We start from the raw sequence: 16,318 nt of genomic DNA, 5'->3' as shown, positions 1-16,318 counted from the left end.
CACCGGGTAGTTTTGCTGCAGACTGGGGGAGGCAGTGTCATCTGGTGGAGCCCACATCTGACCTGAGCGATTAAACATCAGGGCAGTCACTTGTGACAGCCACTGTGTGGCCTGTGCTCGGCCAGGGTGGGGGGAGCACCTGCAGCAGACTGAGCTATGAGTGGCGCAGCCTAGACTAGGAGGGCTATGGTGGGCGCCGACAGGGACTGCCCTGGTAGTGGAAGCAATTCTGAGTTCAGCCAAGTGTTCACAAGCCACATTTGGGGAGTGCCGCCTGCAGTGGTTCCACGCTCACATTGTCGGGCAGCGTAGTGTGAAAATACAGAACAAGTAGGCCGCGACACTGCTGGGGACAGTAGTGGGAGGTGGGGACATGGCGTCCTTGCAGGGTGGCCTGCTCAGGGTGGGCTCCTGAGCCTCACCGTGCCAGGCAGCACGGCACCTGGCTACATGCAGAGCCCCTGCCCTTGTTGTCTCCTGGGCTACTTAGTGTTTGTCACCTTGACACTGACTAGCGACACCTGGGAAGTGGGAACTGGCTGAGGAATGACCTCTATTGGCTTGGCCTGTGGCTGCTTCTGTGGGGCATTTTGTTGATGGCTGATCAATGAGGAGGTCCAGCCCCATGTGGGCAGTGCACACCTGGGCAGGTGGCCTGGGCTGTTTAAGAAAGGGCTGCACAGGTCAGAGGAGTCAGTGAGCCCCTTCCTCCCTGGTCTCTGCTGCAGCTCCTGCCCCAGCTCCTCCTCGAGTTCCTGTCCTGGCTTTGCTCCTGACAGACTCTGACTTAGAAATCACAGCAATGGAAAGCAAACTGGGACTGTCACCTTCCCAGGAGTCCCCAGAGTGTCAGCAGATGGGAGCTGCTGTGTGCTGCCCAGTGTCGCGGGGCACTGGCCTCCGTTTCTGAGGGTCACCAGTTTTCCCTAAGCTCATACGGGCACAGGAGCCACCAGCACAGGGGTCAGGAGCCCACAGCTTCCTCCAGGTGAAGCCCTTCCTGCAGCCTGTCTCCCCCCTCCCGAGACCCCAGGAAGGCCACTGGCTGGTGTGGTCCGCTGCTCTGTCCACCTGGAGCTCCAGGTGTTCCTTGTCCCTTCTCCCTTTCTGGGGGCTGTACTTCAAGTCTGAAGCCCAGGAATTGACCCTCACCACGGCCCTGTGAGCGTGGACCAGCCCATACATCAGGTACCAGAGTCCCGGGGCAAGGGGCGTCATCAGGCTGCAGGGGGTAGAGCTGTGGTCACAGGACATGAGAATAGCAAGACAGTCATGTCCTGGAGATTGGGGGGCACCGCTGCTCAGCTACCTGCAGCCAGTGGAGGCATATGAGGAAGCACAGCTTCCAGAAAGGGAAACTGAGGCACACAGCAGCAGGAGGCAGAGTGTGCACCCCTTCAGCTGTGTGCAGGGGGAGGAAGCCTGCCATGGGTGTGAAGAGACTAGGGATGCTGAGAACCACATGCCAACTTCTCTGCACACATTCTGCTGCACGCATGTGGCCCTGGCTCCATTTCCAGCACCCCATAAACCAGGTGTGGTGGCGCACACCTGTCATTCTAGCACTCGGGGGGTGGAGGCAGGAGTTCCGGGCTGTTCTCAAATACATAGTGAATTCCAGGCCAGCCTGAGTTACAACAGAGTCAGCCCTCACCAAGCATAGCCCCCAGAGCTGTGGTGAGCTTGAGCCCCACTCTTAGCCCAGGCCCTCCAGTCCCCTTCCCTCAGCATCCAGCCCTGCTGAGAAGATTCCAAGCTGTGCCCGGGGTTATCCTGTGATCCCAGCACCCAGAAAGCTAAGGCGGAAGGGTTGCCAAGAGTTTGGAGCCAGCCTCTGTTAATAAGCAAGACCCTGTTTCAGAAACACAACATGGAATCTGGAAGGTTCTGCAGGCAGCCATGTCATGTTTCCCCAAACCCTATTTAGACAGAAGGGCCTTGAATGAGTTCAGAGCTCCCCCCGACCTCTACCCCATGTGCCCCTGTACAGACCCCACATGCCGTGAGCCCCTCTATAGACCCCACATGCCGTGTGCCCCTCTATAGACCCCACATGCTGTGAGCCCCTCTATAGACCCCACATGCCGTGAGCCACTGTACAGACCCCACATGCCGTGCGCCCCTGTACAGACCCCACATGCCGTGCGCCCCTGTACAGACCCCACATGCCATGCGCCCCTCTATGGACCCCACATGCCATGCGCCCCTCTATGGACCCCACATGCCGTGCGCCCCTGTACAGACCCCACATGCCGTGTGCCCCTCTATAGACCCCACATGCCGTGTGCCCCTGTACGGACCCCACATGCCGTGTGTCCCTGTACGGACCCCACATGCCGTGTGCCCCTGTACAGACCCCACATGCCGTGCGCCCCTCTATAGACCCCACATGCCGTGCGCCCCTGTACAGACCCCACATGCCGTGTGCCCCTCTATAGACCCCACATGCCGTGAGCCCCTGTACAGACCCCACGTGCCGTGTGCCCCTCTATAGACCCCACATGCCGTGAGCCCCTCTATAGACCCCACATGCCGTGCGCCCCTGTACAGCCCCCACATGCCGTGCGCCCCTCTATAGACCCCTCATGCCGTGCGCCCCTGTACAGACCCCTCATGCCGTGTGCCCCTCTATAGACCCCACATGCCGTGCGCCCCTGTACAGCCCCCACATGCCGTGCGCCCCTCTATAGACCCCTCATGCCGTGCGCCCCTGTACAGACCCCTCATGCCGTGTGCCCCTCTATAGACCCCACATGCCGTGAGCCCCTGTACAGACAGCTTGTTTTGGGCTCAGGCCAGCAGCTAGTGGACTACTCACATGGTCTTAGAGCCAATCGGAACAGAGAAGGTACGGTGGCTCTGCTAAGGTCACACAGCAAGGCCAGTCCCAGCCCATCCTCCACCTTCCCAGCCTCTTTCCCTGCATGGACTGTGAGTCTGCAGGAGGGTCCAGGATGATCCTGCCAACCCAAGTCCCCAGGCCTGCAGCAGCATTTCCCTAGTGACGTCAAAGGTCTCAGCTCCTCAGGAGGGACTCACACCTGCCCAGCCTCCCACTTACCCTTGGGCCACATGTCATGTGGGGAGTACAGCCTATACCCTGCAGGCTGGCTGGTCAGTCTTTACCTGGGACTCCCAGCATTGCCAGACTGCCTGCCAGGCAGGAACTGACCATAGGGGAGACAACACGATTCGGGCTGGGCCTGGCTGTGCACTCTGCTGGCCTCTGTCCCACCATGGTTGCTGTTGGATAGGAAATTTTCACATGTTGGCAGGTGCAGATATCTGAGGAGGTAGAGGCTTCCTCAGGGCTGGACAAAGGTGGCCCACTTGGCACGGTGCTACCTGTGTCCCCCATGGCAGGCTAGTGGCAGCTGACACCGATGGGGGCGCCAGCAGGATGGGGCCAAATGAAGCTGGGCATATTGATGAGATGAGAGCTGGCCGTGGCCGTGCACAGATGGTGGCCCTTTCGGTTGAGTGTACTGCTCCTGCCATTAGCCTGCAGCCTTGGCCCAGGGTCCAAGGTGAGATCCTGCCTCACTGAGCCCTGATGGATGGATGTCGAGCATGGCCGGCCCTGAGCCTCTATGAAATGCTTTCTCCTTGTTCCTCGTGGCATAGCTTCCCGTCAACTCAGCCCTGTTTCTAAGCTCGTGTGCACCGGGAGTCTGGAGGCACAGGGGGCAGGGGGCCGGGTCCTGTGTGCAGCACCAGCACTGGGTGGGTTCGTTTTCTCTTTTAAACATTTATTTTAAAAAATATTATTTTTGAAGTAACTCTTTTTATTTTTATTTTTTTATTTTTGTCTTTTTGAGATAGGGTCTCTCTATAGCCCCAGGTGGCCTGAAACTCGCTATGTAGACCAGGCTGGCCTGGAACTCACAGAGATCCGCCTGCCTCTCCCAAGCGCTGGGACTAAAGGTGTGTGCCACCATGCCTGGAAATTTTTTAATTTTATGGGTATGAGTGTTTTCCTGCATTCATGTAAGTGCACCCGTGCCATGCAATGCCCATGAAGGCCAGAGGAAGGTGTCAGATCCTCTGGAACTGGAATTACAAATAGTTGTTAGCAGCCAGGGGGTGCTAGGAACTGAACCTGGGTCTTCTGCAAGAGCAGCCAGTGCTCTTAACCACAGAGCCAGCTTTCCAGCCCGTGGGTTACAGTTTTTAAAAAGGCCTTTCTGATGCAGAAGCCATGTGGCAGCAAGGACAGTCTGCAGGCCCCTTTCGGCCTCCATCTACCTGGGGCTGAAAAGCCTGGCGCCTGTCAGGTCAGCGGGCTGTACCCTCTTGTGTGTCCCTCTCCTCTCTGCAGGCCCAGGCTGGGACCTTCTCTAACTGTCCACACTTTGGAGCCCTGATCCCCACCCAAGTTCCCCATGGGTCCGAGGGTGTCAGGAGAACAGGGGCACAGTAGAGCGGAGGCCACTTGGCCCTGTCGCTTGCTTGAGGACTTGGGGTTCAGCCTGAGTGTGGGAGGCACTTTGGGGACCTCAGCAAAGACAGGGGCCCAGCACCAGGTGGGGCAGGGATGCCGTGCCTTCCTGATGGTTCTGCAAAGGGACCGCGGTGTGTACCAGGTGGGAGGCTACAGCTATCTCATGTGTATATAGCCAGCCACAGGGGACCACAGTGATCAGTGGGAGTGACTTTGCTCTCTTTTTTGGCTGATGCTTTTTAGGGGTGTCCTGCGCTGTCTGCAGCCAGGCTTACAGTTGCGTCCCTCACATGCTGCCCCAGCAGCGGCCTCAATGTTCCACCCTGGTTCCCACATTGGGCTAGCACAATAGTCCCCACAGCCACATGCTCCTTGGGTTGCTGGTTTTATTGAGCTATGTTAAGAGTTTCCTGTTGGCAGCTCCTCCTCCCAACCCTGTCTCACATGAGCAGAGTCCGATGTCCGCATGGCTTTCAGAATAAGTCAGCATGACCAGGGTTTGGAGCTGATACAGGACCTGGCAGGACAGGACCCAGCTGGCCTTGCCACCTGACACCTGGCCCAGCCACAGGCAACAGGAACAGTAGTGGGATGTCAGCATGGGACCCTGGAGGGCGGGGCCAGAGCCTGCTAGCCTGGCATGTCCTAAATAAGGCTGGGAGCCCCTGATGGTGCAGATAAGTGTCTAGTATGCATGTGTGCACCCCACTACAGATGGGACCCCAGCGTGGTCCCAGAATGTAAAGTGGGTTGCTGGAGATGCCCAGCTGCAGTGCCAGCAGTCCCCCACACTGGGGTGGAGCCAGTACCCACGCCTCAGGCAGACACGGACCCTGGGCATGGGGAGCAAGCTGTACCCAGAGCCTCACTACCCATTGGACATGTCTGTGTCACCACACCTCCCTAGAAGACAGGCCTGCCCCATGTCTCTGCCAGTGTCACTGACTGTTGGGTCCTTTATGGCTCCTAATGTCTAGTGGTACAGAAGGGCCTGGAAGGGGTCAGGGATCTGCATGTGGGACCATGGGCCAGTGGGATGTGTGGTGTAAAATGAGGGTGACTAGGGCAGGAATGGGCTGCATGCCTTGGGTCCCCGTAGGGGCTTAGATGAGTGTCCAACAGTGCAGGATGGGGGGGTGGTCACCCAGAGAAGGACACTGCTATCAACATAGGCCAGGTCTTAACATGCAGGAACAAGCTTGAAGCACCTGTGATAAATGGCAGATACACCAGACTCTGGGTCATTATACAGCTCTGAAAAGGGATGAGGCAGCCTCTTGGGTCTTGAAGTGGCCAGTGGCAGTAGCAGTGTACAGAGTAGGGTTTCAGGATGCCGTTTGTGCACAAATCAGGACAGGGTGTTAGGCAAGTGCAGTGGCCTAGGATATGCAGGTCTGCCTAGAGTCTGTCCATGTGAAGAACTGGCTGGTCCAGTATGGCTGTCTTAAGTTTGGCTCCAGGTTTTCTCCATGACCTCATGAGAGGCACGTGTCAGGGACACACCCAGGCCTGTCACCTCAAGCTCCTCTGGGTTGGTGGAGCCCCCTGTGCTTTGTGGTCTCTTGGGTTACAGGCTTCAGCATGCCAACTGCAGATTCTAATCCTACCTGGTCTGTGAGCTCTGCACATCTAGACTGGGCTGCAGGCACAGGGGTGGGCACTAAGCCTCAAGGCCCCACTGTGGTCGGAGTCTCTGAGGTGCTGAGCAGGAAGGTTGGAGTGAGCAGGCGAGCACAGGCCTCTGTACCCGCCAAGCGCAGGCCAGGAGTCATGGCCCTCACTGGGACAATAACCATGGCTCATAAAATGCCGTTTCTCAGAATAGCAGGATGGGCAGCCAGGGATGGTGGCCAACTGCTGACCTGGATGTGACCAGCCTGTTGAGGTTTGTGGATGCCTCTTTCAGGACATGGTAAGAAGGGCCGCATGGGATAGAGACTCCCCACAAAACCCTCCTGACTGCATTCAGGCAGGGTCCTGTCACACATCTTTCCAAGTGGCCTGAGGTGCCCCCACATGGTGGTGTATGACTTTAATCCCAGCACCCAGGAGACAGAGGCAGGTGGATCTCTGTGAGATTGAGGCCAGCCTGGGCTACATAGCAGTTCTAGGCAAGCTAGGCCTATAGAGAGATCCTGTCCCAAGAAACAAACAACAATAAAAATAATTAAAGTGAGGCATGAGATCAAGGCCAGCCTGGTCTACATAGAAAATTCAAGACCAAAACAAAAAAAAAACAGGTAAACAAAGAGCCTACGGTTGAGAGGTCACCTGGGCAGAGGCTCAGGCAGACAGCTGTCACCCACCTTGGAAGATCAAACATCAAAACAGCCCCAGTGTCCAGTGAGGTCCCAGGGAAGAAGGGTGACGGAAGGGCTGGTGCTGTTGGCTGTGAGCCCGTCAGGCTCAGGTGGGGATGGATCTTGACATAGAAACAGGATGTGGGCATTAGGAGCCACCTGCTGGGAGGGGCAGACCCAGCCCAAGGCAGCCCCCTGGCAGAGGGAGATCGTCTTCCTGTCAGCATGAGTGGGGGAGACTGAGGCCCTGGACCAGCACTTGCTTCCTGTCCCCCTGGCCTGTGTCACTTACCTGGACAGGGGACCCGGGTCCCCTTCTGTCATGTACTCTGGCAGCCCCAAGGTCATCCTGTCTGTGGAGGTGGCGGCCTCTAGGGACGGTGCTGGTAAGAAGGGTACACAAACAGGTGGGCTGTTTCCACCTTGGGCCTCAGGTTCTAGAAGTTTCTTTGTGAACTAAGGCGAGCAAGGCCTGGATCTTTTCCCCCATGTACCCATCATTTTGGGCTGTGAACTGCGGTGTCCTCTGCATGGACTGCAGTGTTATTATGGGGGTGTAGTACTGGGGTGCACGGTAATGCCTTTTGGGGTGCCACAGCTCGTGTCATCTGGGTGCCCCAGGTCCCTATGAGGGAGGGCCACAGCTGTCCTAGGGTGTGGGTGGCAGGCCCAGACTGCTTCCTGGCTGCGGTCAGAGCTCGGGAGGCATGATGGAGTGTGGGGTGTTGCTCCACAGTGGGGGTGTCATTCTTCCAGGGCTCAGGGCACCCTTGGGCTCACATCCTGATTAATCTGGTGCCGGCAGCTGTGGCAAGTGACTCCGTCAAGGACCCTCAAGTCCTTTTGCAGGACTGTCGGCCCTTCATCTGTGAAGTGTCCCTAGTCAGCCTTGTGTCCCCCGAGAGGGTACACTAGGAGGATCTCCCCACTCGCAGGCTGGGGTCACCAGAAAGTTTCACAGTGGGTAACTGACCCCAGACGGTGGGCATCTGGTGAGGAGGGAGTGTTAGGTGCCTGGCGGATGACGTCTGAGGCTCCATATGTCCCCAGAGGGGATGCCCTGGGCCCCAGCTGTGTCCTGAGGTGGCTTGTGGCTGCTGCCCACCCCCCACGACTGACCTAGGCAGAGCGTGCCCCTGCACTGTCTGTAACTCACCATTTGACACTGGTTCTGGTGGGCTGTGGTCTGTAGGCTCTACTCACACCCTTTGCAGTGCTGCTGGCTGAGAGAGCTCCGTGTCAGGAAAGAGCGACCCCAACCCTAAAGAGCCACCACAGTCACTTGTGCCCATGGCACTAAGCTGGGTCGGCTGAGGTGACGGCTGCAGGTGCCATCGAACCTGCAGCTCAGGACTGCAGCCCAGATCGCCAGTGGCACCTCCCACCTCCCCACCCTCCTCAGTCCCCTGCCATCCCCAGCCACCTGCCTTGCCTCCTCCCACCTTTTCCTCCTGGGCCCACACTCCTAGATCTGCAGAGCCTTCGTGCAAGTACATGGCCCTGTGGTCACCGTCCTGCAGGACAACCCCACTTCTACCACCACACACCAGCTTGTGCTGGCTGCTCTGCCCAGCCCGGTGGCCTTAACCGCAGGCAGAGTTCCTGCTGGACATGGAGCCAGCACTGTGTGGGTGAGGGCTGGGCTCTAGGCTGTGCTGCTAGAATGTGTCTGTGGCTTCCATGGGTGCACAGGTGCCTTTCCTAATTGCTTGACAAAGTAATCATAGAGCCACTTGACACAGATACACGAGCCATGGTTGATGGGTTGATGGGGACTCCGGGGAGGCTGCGGTTGGCCAGGAGGACATAACTTGGTGTCACCTGCACCGTGTGTCCGTTGGCCAAGTCTCTTTGCAGCCCACGTCCTACGTGTCAGCATCGAGTGAATTGAGTTTGCTGGGAATCACTGGGCCGTAAACACTCCCTGTGGCTCAGGTGCGCAGAGGGGGTGGGAGCCTCAGAACATTCCAACATGCACCAGGCCCAGCCTTCCAGAGGGTTCCACAGCAGGAGAGACTTTGGGAAGGTCTCTGCTTTGTTCCCTAACATGGAGGGCATCACAAACAGGACTCGGAGCGACTGTGGAACAGGAGGCAGAAAACTCCGAGAGGGATCACAAGGCTGACCTGACTGACAGGAGGAAGTCGGGCCACCCTGGAGCCTCATTTACACATTGCTGGGTGTGCAACACTCAGGAAATGCATCAGAGCCTGCAACCCACTTGGCAATCACAGCCACCAAGACTGCAGCAGGGGTTTGATAAATAAGGGTTTCTTGGCTGTCCATTTACACAGTGGCCATAACACTGGTGAATCCCATGACTTTCAGAGCCTAGCATGGAGACTGTCTAGTCAAAAGCACAGGAAGTGTGGTGGTGTGGCTTAGAGGTAGAGCCCCTGCCTAGAGTACCCCAGTGAGGCAGTGAGGGGCTGGGGGTGTAGCTCAGGGTAGAGTGACAGCCTAGAGTCCCCAGAGAGGGGCTGGGGGCGTGGCTCAGGGTAGAGTGACAGCCTAGAATCCTCAGTGAGGGGCTGGGGGCGTGGGGCATTGCAGAACACAGGTGCACTTTCACACATGTAGGCAATGTACTCATACACATAAAATAAAAATATTTTTTTTTAAAATAATGGGGCCAGGCATGGTGGCACACGCCTTTAATCCCAGCACTCAAGATGCAGAGACAGGCAGATCTCTGTGAGTTTGAGGCCAGCCTGGTCTACATAATGAGCTCCAGGACAGCTGGGTTACAGGGAGACCCTGTCTCAAAAAGACCAAAAAAAAGAATGCTGGCAGAGGCATGTCATTTCAGCTGCTCAGAAAGCAGGACAACGACAAGACCAAGCCCAGCCTGGGCTACAGAACAAGACCCTGACTCAAAATAAAAAACTAACCCAGTGAGGGGCTGGGGGCGTGGCTCAGGGTAGAGTGACAGCCTAGAGTCCCCAGTGAGGGGCTGTGGGCGTGGCTCGGGTAGAGTGACAGCCTAGAATCCCCAGTGAGGGGCTGTGGGCATGGCTCGGGTAGAGTGACAGCCTAGAGTCCCCAGTGAGGGGCTGTGGGTGTGGCTCGGGTAAACGGTGTATGTGTCATGCCTAAGGCCCTGGTTTCATCCTCAGTTCTTGCAAAAGCAAGAAAGAATGACTAAAAATGCGTCTAGTCTTTGCCAGCTCTTGGCTCAGACCTGTGCTCCCAGTCCTGGCTGATTGGACCCATGAGACCCTTCTTCACCTGTGGGAATGTTGTCATGTTCGTCTGTCCTTGCTCACTGCTGACTGCAGATGTTTACTCTAATGGGCATCTCTTGGGGATGGCCCCTGGGTGCCATCTCCTCCCAGAGGAGAGTCTGGTGGCAGAAGCAGGACTGATGCAGGCCTGGCCTTTAGTGGGGGCTCCACGTGCTGCTCTGGGGTGAGACTCATGTATCGCTCCCTCCCTTTTGTTCCTCCCGCCAGTGCACGTGCCGCAAGGACATGGTGAAGATCTCCATGGATGTGTTCGTGCGCATCCTGCAGCCTGAGCGCTACGAGCAGTGGAAACAGGGCCGAGACCTCACTGTGCTGGACCATACTAGGCCCACGGCCCTCAGCAGCCCTGAGCTCAGCTCCTGGAGTGCCTCTCGTGTTTCCCTCAAGGCCAAGCTCCTGCGCAGGTGAGTGTGCCCTCCCTGTGACAGCCCCCCTCCATCTCCTCTTCCTCCTCTTCCTCCTCCCTGTCTTCCCGCTTCCCCTCCATCTGTCTGTCTTGTCTGGCTTCTGTGTCAGGAGGCATCTGCTCCTCCCACCTGCCCCCTGCCCCACCCCGTAAGCCTCCAGCCCTCCCTACAACCCATGAGTACAGGCATCCAGCCCAGAGTAGCTGCCCTGTCCCTACTTTGGACTTAACACACATGGCCCTTCCTGGCAGTGTGTCCACACGTGTCTACCTCAAGCTGGGGAGGTGGGCAATGCTACTGTGTCCCTTGGGTGCTGGTGTTGGGGACACAGGTGATTGGACTGGTGAGGAGCCTGGCTTTACACTGTAGGAGAGGCTGGGGTGACTGTGCCCCCCTCAGACGCCCTTCTTACTCCTTTCCTTGGTCATGCGCAGCCGCTGAGGGCTCTGAGCAGCTGTTGGATGCTGTGAGGACTCAAGACCATGGCTGCCCTGAGACCTGAGCTGGGTCCGGACAGAGCTGAGCTGTCTGCCAGGGAACAGCCAGCGAGGCCCAGGGGCTTGGCCACATGGCCTGCTGGTCCTTGGTCACCACTCAGTAGCCACCTCCGTGGACAAGACCTTGCATAGCAATGCACCTGCCTACACTGTTGTTGGGTCTGACAGTTTTCAAATGCCATGGATTCCACACGGTCCTCTACTGGACCCGCTCACAGCTCATGCTGCTCCACATGGCATGGGCCATGTGTTGTGGCAGGTACCTTGCCAACCCCCTGCTGAGCTGGGGGCTCCCCATTCACAGCCCAGGGTCACCACCCAGTGTTCCTTGGCTCTGGCCACAGTTGTGTTCCACCTGCAGCCTGGATCCCTGGCCAGGAAAGGTCACCCCCAGTCTGGAACCTTCTCTCCTGGCCACTGCTCTTGTTTTCAACACTGCCCCTGTGAGCCATCATCCTGTCCACCTGTTTCCTGCTCTGTGGCCCCTCTCTGGGGGGCAGGCAGGTGACTTTTGTTCCCTCTCTCACTCTTTGGTTTCCTGTTCCTCATGTCCCTATGGAAAGCAGCCCTGTGGGGCCTGAATGTGCCTGCCCATTGCCCTGTCCTCGTGGTGATCAGTGGTCAGTGTCTGGGCTCATAGGTCAGCTGAGGAGACAGCCAGTAGACAGGCGCCTCATTCCATGAGCACGGTGTCTGCAGCCTGTCCTTACCAGCGGGCTCCTCTGGAACAGCGCCCTGTGTTGGAATCTCGCTCCAATGCACCGGTGGCTGAATAGCAATGGAAGCCGTTAAAATGTGGAACCAGGCACAGCCATTCGATTCTTGCCATGAAGTGGCTGGAGCCTCATGGGAGGCTGCTTGTCTGCTCCCACCACCAATGCACATAGAGTTGAACTGCGCATTGTCGCCCACCTGGCCTCTTGTGGCTATCCTCCTCCCAGCTACATCCCATCCCCATGCGTTCCTATGGGCCCATCACCAGGCAACCCAGGAACCCCCCAGAGCACCAGAGATGGGCAGGCTGGCATAGAGGTGTGACCTACATCAGGCCGAGGCACAGTGCACAGCAGCGTGGCCATTGAGCAGGACCACCAGCCTTCGATCCCTTGGACACAAGGGAGAAAGCCTGTTTCAGACACACCGCACTGGATGCTCGCTTCCTGTCTGCGAAAGCTACTGTGGGATGTGCCTCAACCCATGAGTATGAGCCCTCAAAGCCACCGTACTGAGCAAGGTGGAGTCTGCCAGAGGCTCAAGGGCATCAGTGTCCACCATAGCAGCCTGCAGTGGGGACAGAGGCCCAGGCTCACAGGAAGGTGGGAGTTGGGACAAAGCACCTGGCTTGTCCACCTGACTCCAGGGACTGGGGACACAGGGCCTGTATTGTCTGGGCATGTTGCCCTACAGGGTGGTGAACTGCATCCCTGACCTCTAGCCGCTCCTCACCAGAAGCTCCCTCAGGGGTGACAGCCCCCCCAGAGTGCCCCCCCCAGGCCCCTCCAGGAAGGCTCTTTGTGTCTTCCCCTTTCCTTCTGGGGAAGTCAGGGCATAGTCTGGATATCAGGAGACATCAGTACCATCTCTGCTTGCTCATTCTGATCACAATGGTAATGATAGAACCCCTCTTGAACACTAGCCTGATGACCTCATGTCCTAGATGACCAGAGTTGGCCTGTGACCTCTGGTTCTGCTGGGGGTGCATGGATGTTATGCCTTGGTTTCCTGGGGAAGTGGGGGCTCACACGCCCTCAGGGCCTACCTGGCTGGTGGGAATGGAGCTAGATGAGGGATGGCAGAGCTGAGGGATGGCAGGACCTGGGTGGGCCACCTGGCCACATTGTAGGCCCGGACCACTGCACAGCTGCAGCATTAGCTTCCTGGGATTGAGAACTCTCTAAAAGAGCAGCTGCCAGCTGGGTTCCCACTGTCCACACTGCATCCCTGGGTGAAGGCCGCTGCCCTCCCTGCCTATCACTGAAGTCCAGAATTGTCTGCTCACACAGAGTGCAACGTCAGCTTCTAGAAACTAACCAAGCAAACACTCAGTTCAGCCGCACGCCTGTCCGTCCATGTCCTGGAACTGGTGACTCTGAGCATGGGCAAGACAGAAGGAAGTCTGGAAAAAGGGTCTAGTCCTGGGGAATGGTGGACTGGGGCCCAGATCCTGATGTTGTTCCTGTGGAGCCTTTGCCTCCACCTACTGTCACACTAGCAAGCCCCTCACTCACATCCAGCTGCCCTCAGCCAGCTCCGAGCAAGGCTAGGGCCTGGGATCCAAGAGACAGGGCCCTGGAAATTTGGAAACCACTTCAGAGCAGGTGACTGCGTTTGTGTGAAAAGCCAAGTTCTAGATCAGCACAGGCCACAGCAGAGAAGAGGCGCTGGAAGAAGCCAGAGAGGCCCAGGAGTCTGGCCTAAGACAGTTTCCAAGTGAGAGAAGAGGGAGGCATGTGGCTGGCTGTGTCCAGGTTGGGTGTTGTGACAGGGTGAGGGTCACCCATGCTGTGTCCCCATGGGCCCATCACTCAGGATCAGCAGGAACCCCCAGAGCTCCAGGCAAGACAACGGGCTGGCACAGAGGAGCTGCCTGCATCAGGCTGAGGCACAGTGCACAGAAGGGGGACCATCGAGCAAGGCCGCTAGCCAGCTATTCCCTGGACACGATGGAGAAAGCCTATTTCAGACACACTGTGCTGGGCACTCCTTGTCTGAGAAAGAACTACTGCAGGGTGTGCCTCAGTGCACAGGAGTGTGAGCCCTGAAAGCCAGGGACTGAGCAAGGTCAAGTCTGCCAGAGGCGCAGAGCATCAGTGTCCACCATAGCAGGGGGTCAGAGGCCCCAGGGTGGCCACTGCATAGCAGGTGACACCCTGCATAGGGGACTTCATTGGAAGGGGAAGTGGCACCTGAAGATACTGAGAAACTGGTAGGTTGGAGCCGGCAGGGGACCTACCATGAGCCCAGCTCAGGGTCACATCAGAGGGCATGCCTGTATATATCTGTTGGACTTGGGATGGGGGTGGGGGCAGCAGAAGCCGAGGGGAAGAGGGGACCTGCTGGCCTTGCATCAGGGACGGTGTGAGCGTGAAGCTTGATACTTGGGAAAGCATAGCAGGGTACAGTGCTGGGTTGGTACCCTGGCTTCATGTTCTCTGCTGTAAGAAGTGGCCCTGTGGGTGGGCTGAGGGTGCAGGATGCAGTCCTGGATGCTTTAGCACCGTGAACCAGGCCTAACCCCCCTGGCAGCCGGGGCCACTTGTGAGGAGCAGCAGGGGTGGGTGGTGTCTCTGGATTGCCAACCCCATATCCCCTTCCTCTCTTTCCACCATGGGTGCCTCCGTCCCCCCTCACCTCTGCCTGTGCCCCTGCAGTCCCCGACGTGTGCACACCATGCCTCTGCCTGTGCTCTCCCTAAACACCATCTGCTTGCCTGCTGGTCATTTGGGGCTCATGCAGTCATCCAGGGGCCCTGCCTGGGTTGGGGTGATGGAAGAGCACTGACTAGTCAGAGAGACCAGGGCAAGTATTGGCCAGAATCATAGGGACCAGGGGCCTTGGGGCATTGCCTGCTCTGCTGGGCTGCCAGGGGCTGTGGTGCATCCTGATGTGGTGAACAGGCCCAAGTCAGCTGGGCTGGGCGGTCCTGGGAACTTGGGCCTGCCTTATCATCTCAAGCAGTTTTGGTCCCAGCACCATCCACCCTGTCCCCCTCATTCATCAAAGTCAAGCCTGCAGCCTAGGCGCCGAGTCCCACATTGGACTGCTTTGTGGGAGCCAGGAGGATGGTGCATCCCTGTGGCCCGGGCTGGGTGCAAGGCTGTAGAGAGGGGCCTGGGAGCCAGAGGAAACCCCTGAAATTTACGTTCTAGACAAATTAGTGTGAAGGACAGCAGACCCTGGAGAAAGACTGAGGAGGACAGGAGACCGAGTCTAGAGAGGAGGCGGGAGCCCACCAGGAGGCCGGGGCCGTCGTAAGTGCATCCCTGCCCGCAGCCCATCCCATGCCGCCATCACCCACTCTTCCCCAGCCCCACGTCCTCCTGCCTGGGCTGCCTGTCTCCTTGTCTCCCCTCCTGCCTGACCAGTGTCCTCCTCCAGGTCACATCGGAAACGGAGCCAGCCCAAGAAGTCAAAACCTGAAGACCCCAAGTCCCCTGGGGAGGCAGCGGGGGCCACTGGCCTGGATGAATCTGCAGGCTGCACAAGGGAGGAGGCCGAGCCCGATGACGATGACGATGAGGTGCCATCTTCACAGGGCCGGGAGGCTGAGGCCACCGAAGGTCAGTGCTGGACCTGTGTCATGGGGCACAGGCCCCTTCCAGCCCCACATGGGTGGCCACCTCCTGTCTGTGGCCCTCCGTGGTACAATGGCCCTGGATGGCAGCGAGACTGCGCAGGGAGCCTCAGCTGCAGCCTGGCCTGATGTGTTGCTTTCCCCTTGGACCCGGCCCTCTTTACGTTTCCTGACACCCCCACCCCCACCCCGCTGCCACCTCCGCCACTGCTTTCCATTTCCTATCGACAGCCTCCACCCCTCAGGTTTGCCAGCAGTCTGCACCCCAGGTGAGGAATTGTCCCTTCCCAGGTGCCAGGCTGGCCCTAGTGAGGACCAGGCCAGTCCACCGTCTACTCAGATTCCTGCAGGCAGTGGGGAGAATTGCAAGGGGCACACATAGATACAGGTGTCTTCTAGCCCAGGCAGCAAAAGGGAAGACAGGTGGCCCCAGGAAAGGACCTTTGCCTGTGGGCAAGGTCACGAAAGCCAGGCAGTGACATGGAAGCTGTGGGCTCTGTGGATGAGCCGGCCACACTGGCCGTAGCAGTTCCCAGCCAGCCAGAACCAGCTGTACAGAGCCTTCAGGATGCTGAGGGCCAGACAGTGATGGCCCCAGCGGATTCCAGCAGCACTGGGCCTCAGTGCACACAGCACTTGGAAGGCTGAGCCAGAATTGCTGTGAGACAGCCACAGCTAAGGTATGAGGCCTTGCCCCAAAAGAAGGGGAGCGTGGCTGCTGGGTGGGCTGAGTGGTAAGGCGTGCACCTGGCCAGCAATGAGAACAGCAAAACAAAATCCAAGCCCAAGATCTACAGCAGGACTGACAGGCTCCCAAGTGGCTAAAGTGGACAAGCTGCAGGTGTGCAGGCACCGTGACCGCCATGTCCCCTCCCAGGCCATCTGTGGTTCACCATCGTCTCTTGTGGGTCCCCAGGAGCTGAGCACTGTAGCCCTGCCAGCAGCCACAAACACTCTGACACTGGGCCAGCCTGGGCTCCCGCCACATTGTGACCAGTGACTGCAACCTCAGTGCCTTAAAATATGAGTATCTCAGCTGGGTGTGGTGGCGCACGCCTTTAATCCTAGCACTTGGGAGGCAGAGGCAGGCAGATCTCTGTGAGTTCAAGGCCAGCCTGGTCTACATAGTGAGTT

General features: G+C 58.0%; 1 protein-coding gene across 5 annotated transcripts in view; it reads left to right on the top strand.

The window, feature by feature from the left end:
• The window catches only part of Kdm4b (lysine demethylase 4B), an 89,419-nt gene that overhangs the window by 60,144 nt on the left and 12,957 nt on the right, over nt 1–16,318 (top strand). For 4 of the 5 annotated variants that reach the window (XM_029565321.1, XM_029565320.1, XM_008836965.2 and 1 more), the window contains 3 exons: nt 10,194–10,390; nt 14,760–14,861; nt 14,989–15,170. In XM_029565321.1, coding sequence (XP_029421181.1) covers nt 10,194–10,390; nt 14,760–14,861; nt 14,989–15,170 — 481 coding nt within the window. The remainder of the gene's footprint in view (nt 1–10,193; nt 10,391–14,759; nt 14,862–14,988; nt 15,171–16,318) is intronic. The other variant, XM_029565322.1, reaches the window with a different exon arrangement.

The sequence above is a fragment of the Nannospalax galili genome, unplaced genomic scaffold (genome assembly GCF_000622305.1).
Source record: "Nannospalax galili isolate Female #2095 unplaced genomic scaffold, S.galili_v1.0 scaffold77, whole genome shotgun sequence".
Lineage (NCBI taxonomy): Eukaryota > Metazoa > Chordata > Mammalia > Rodentia > Spalacidae > Nannospalax > Nannospalax galili.
This window is presented reverse-complemented; position numbering and strand designations above follow the sequence as displayed.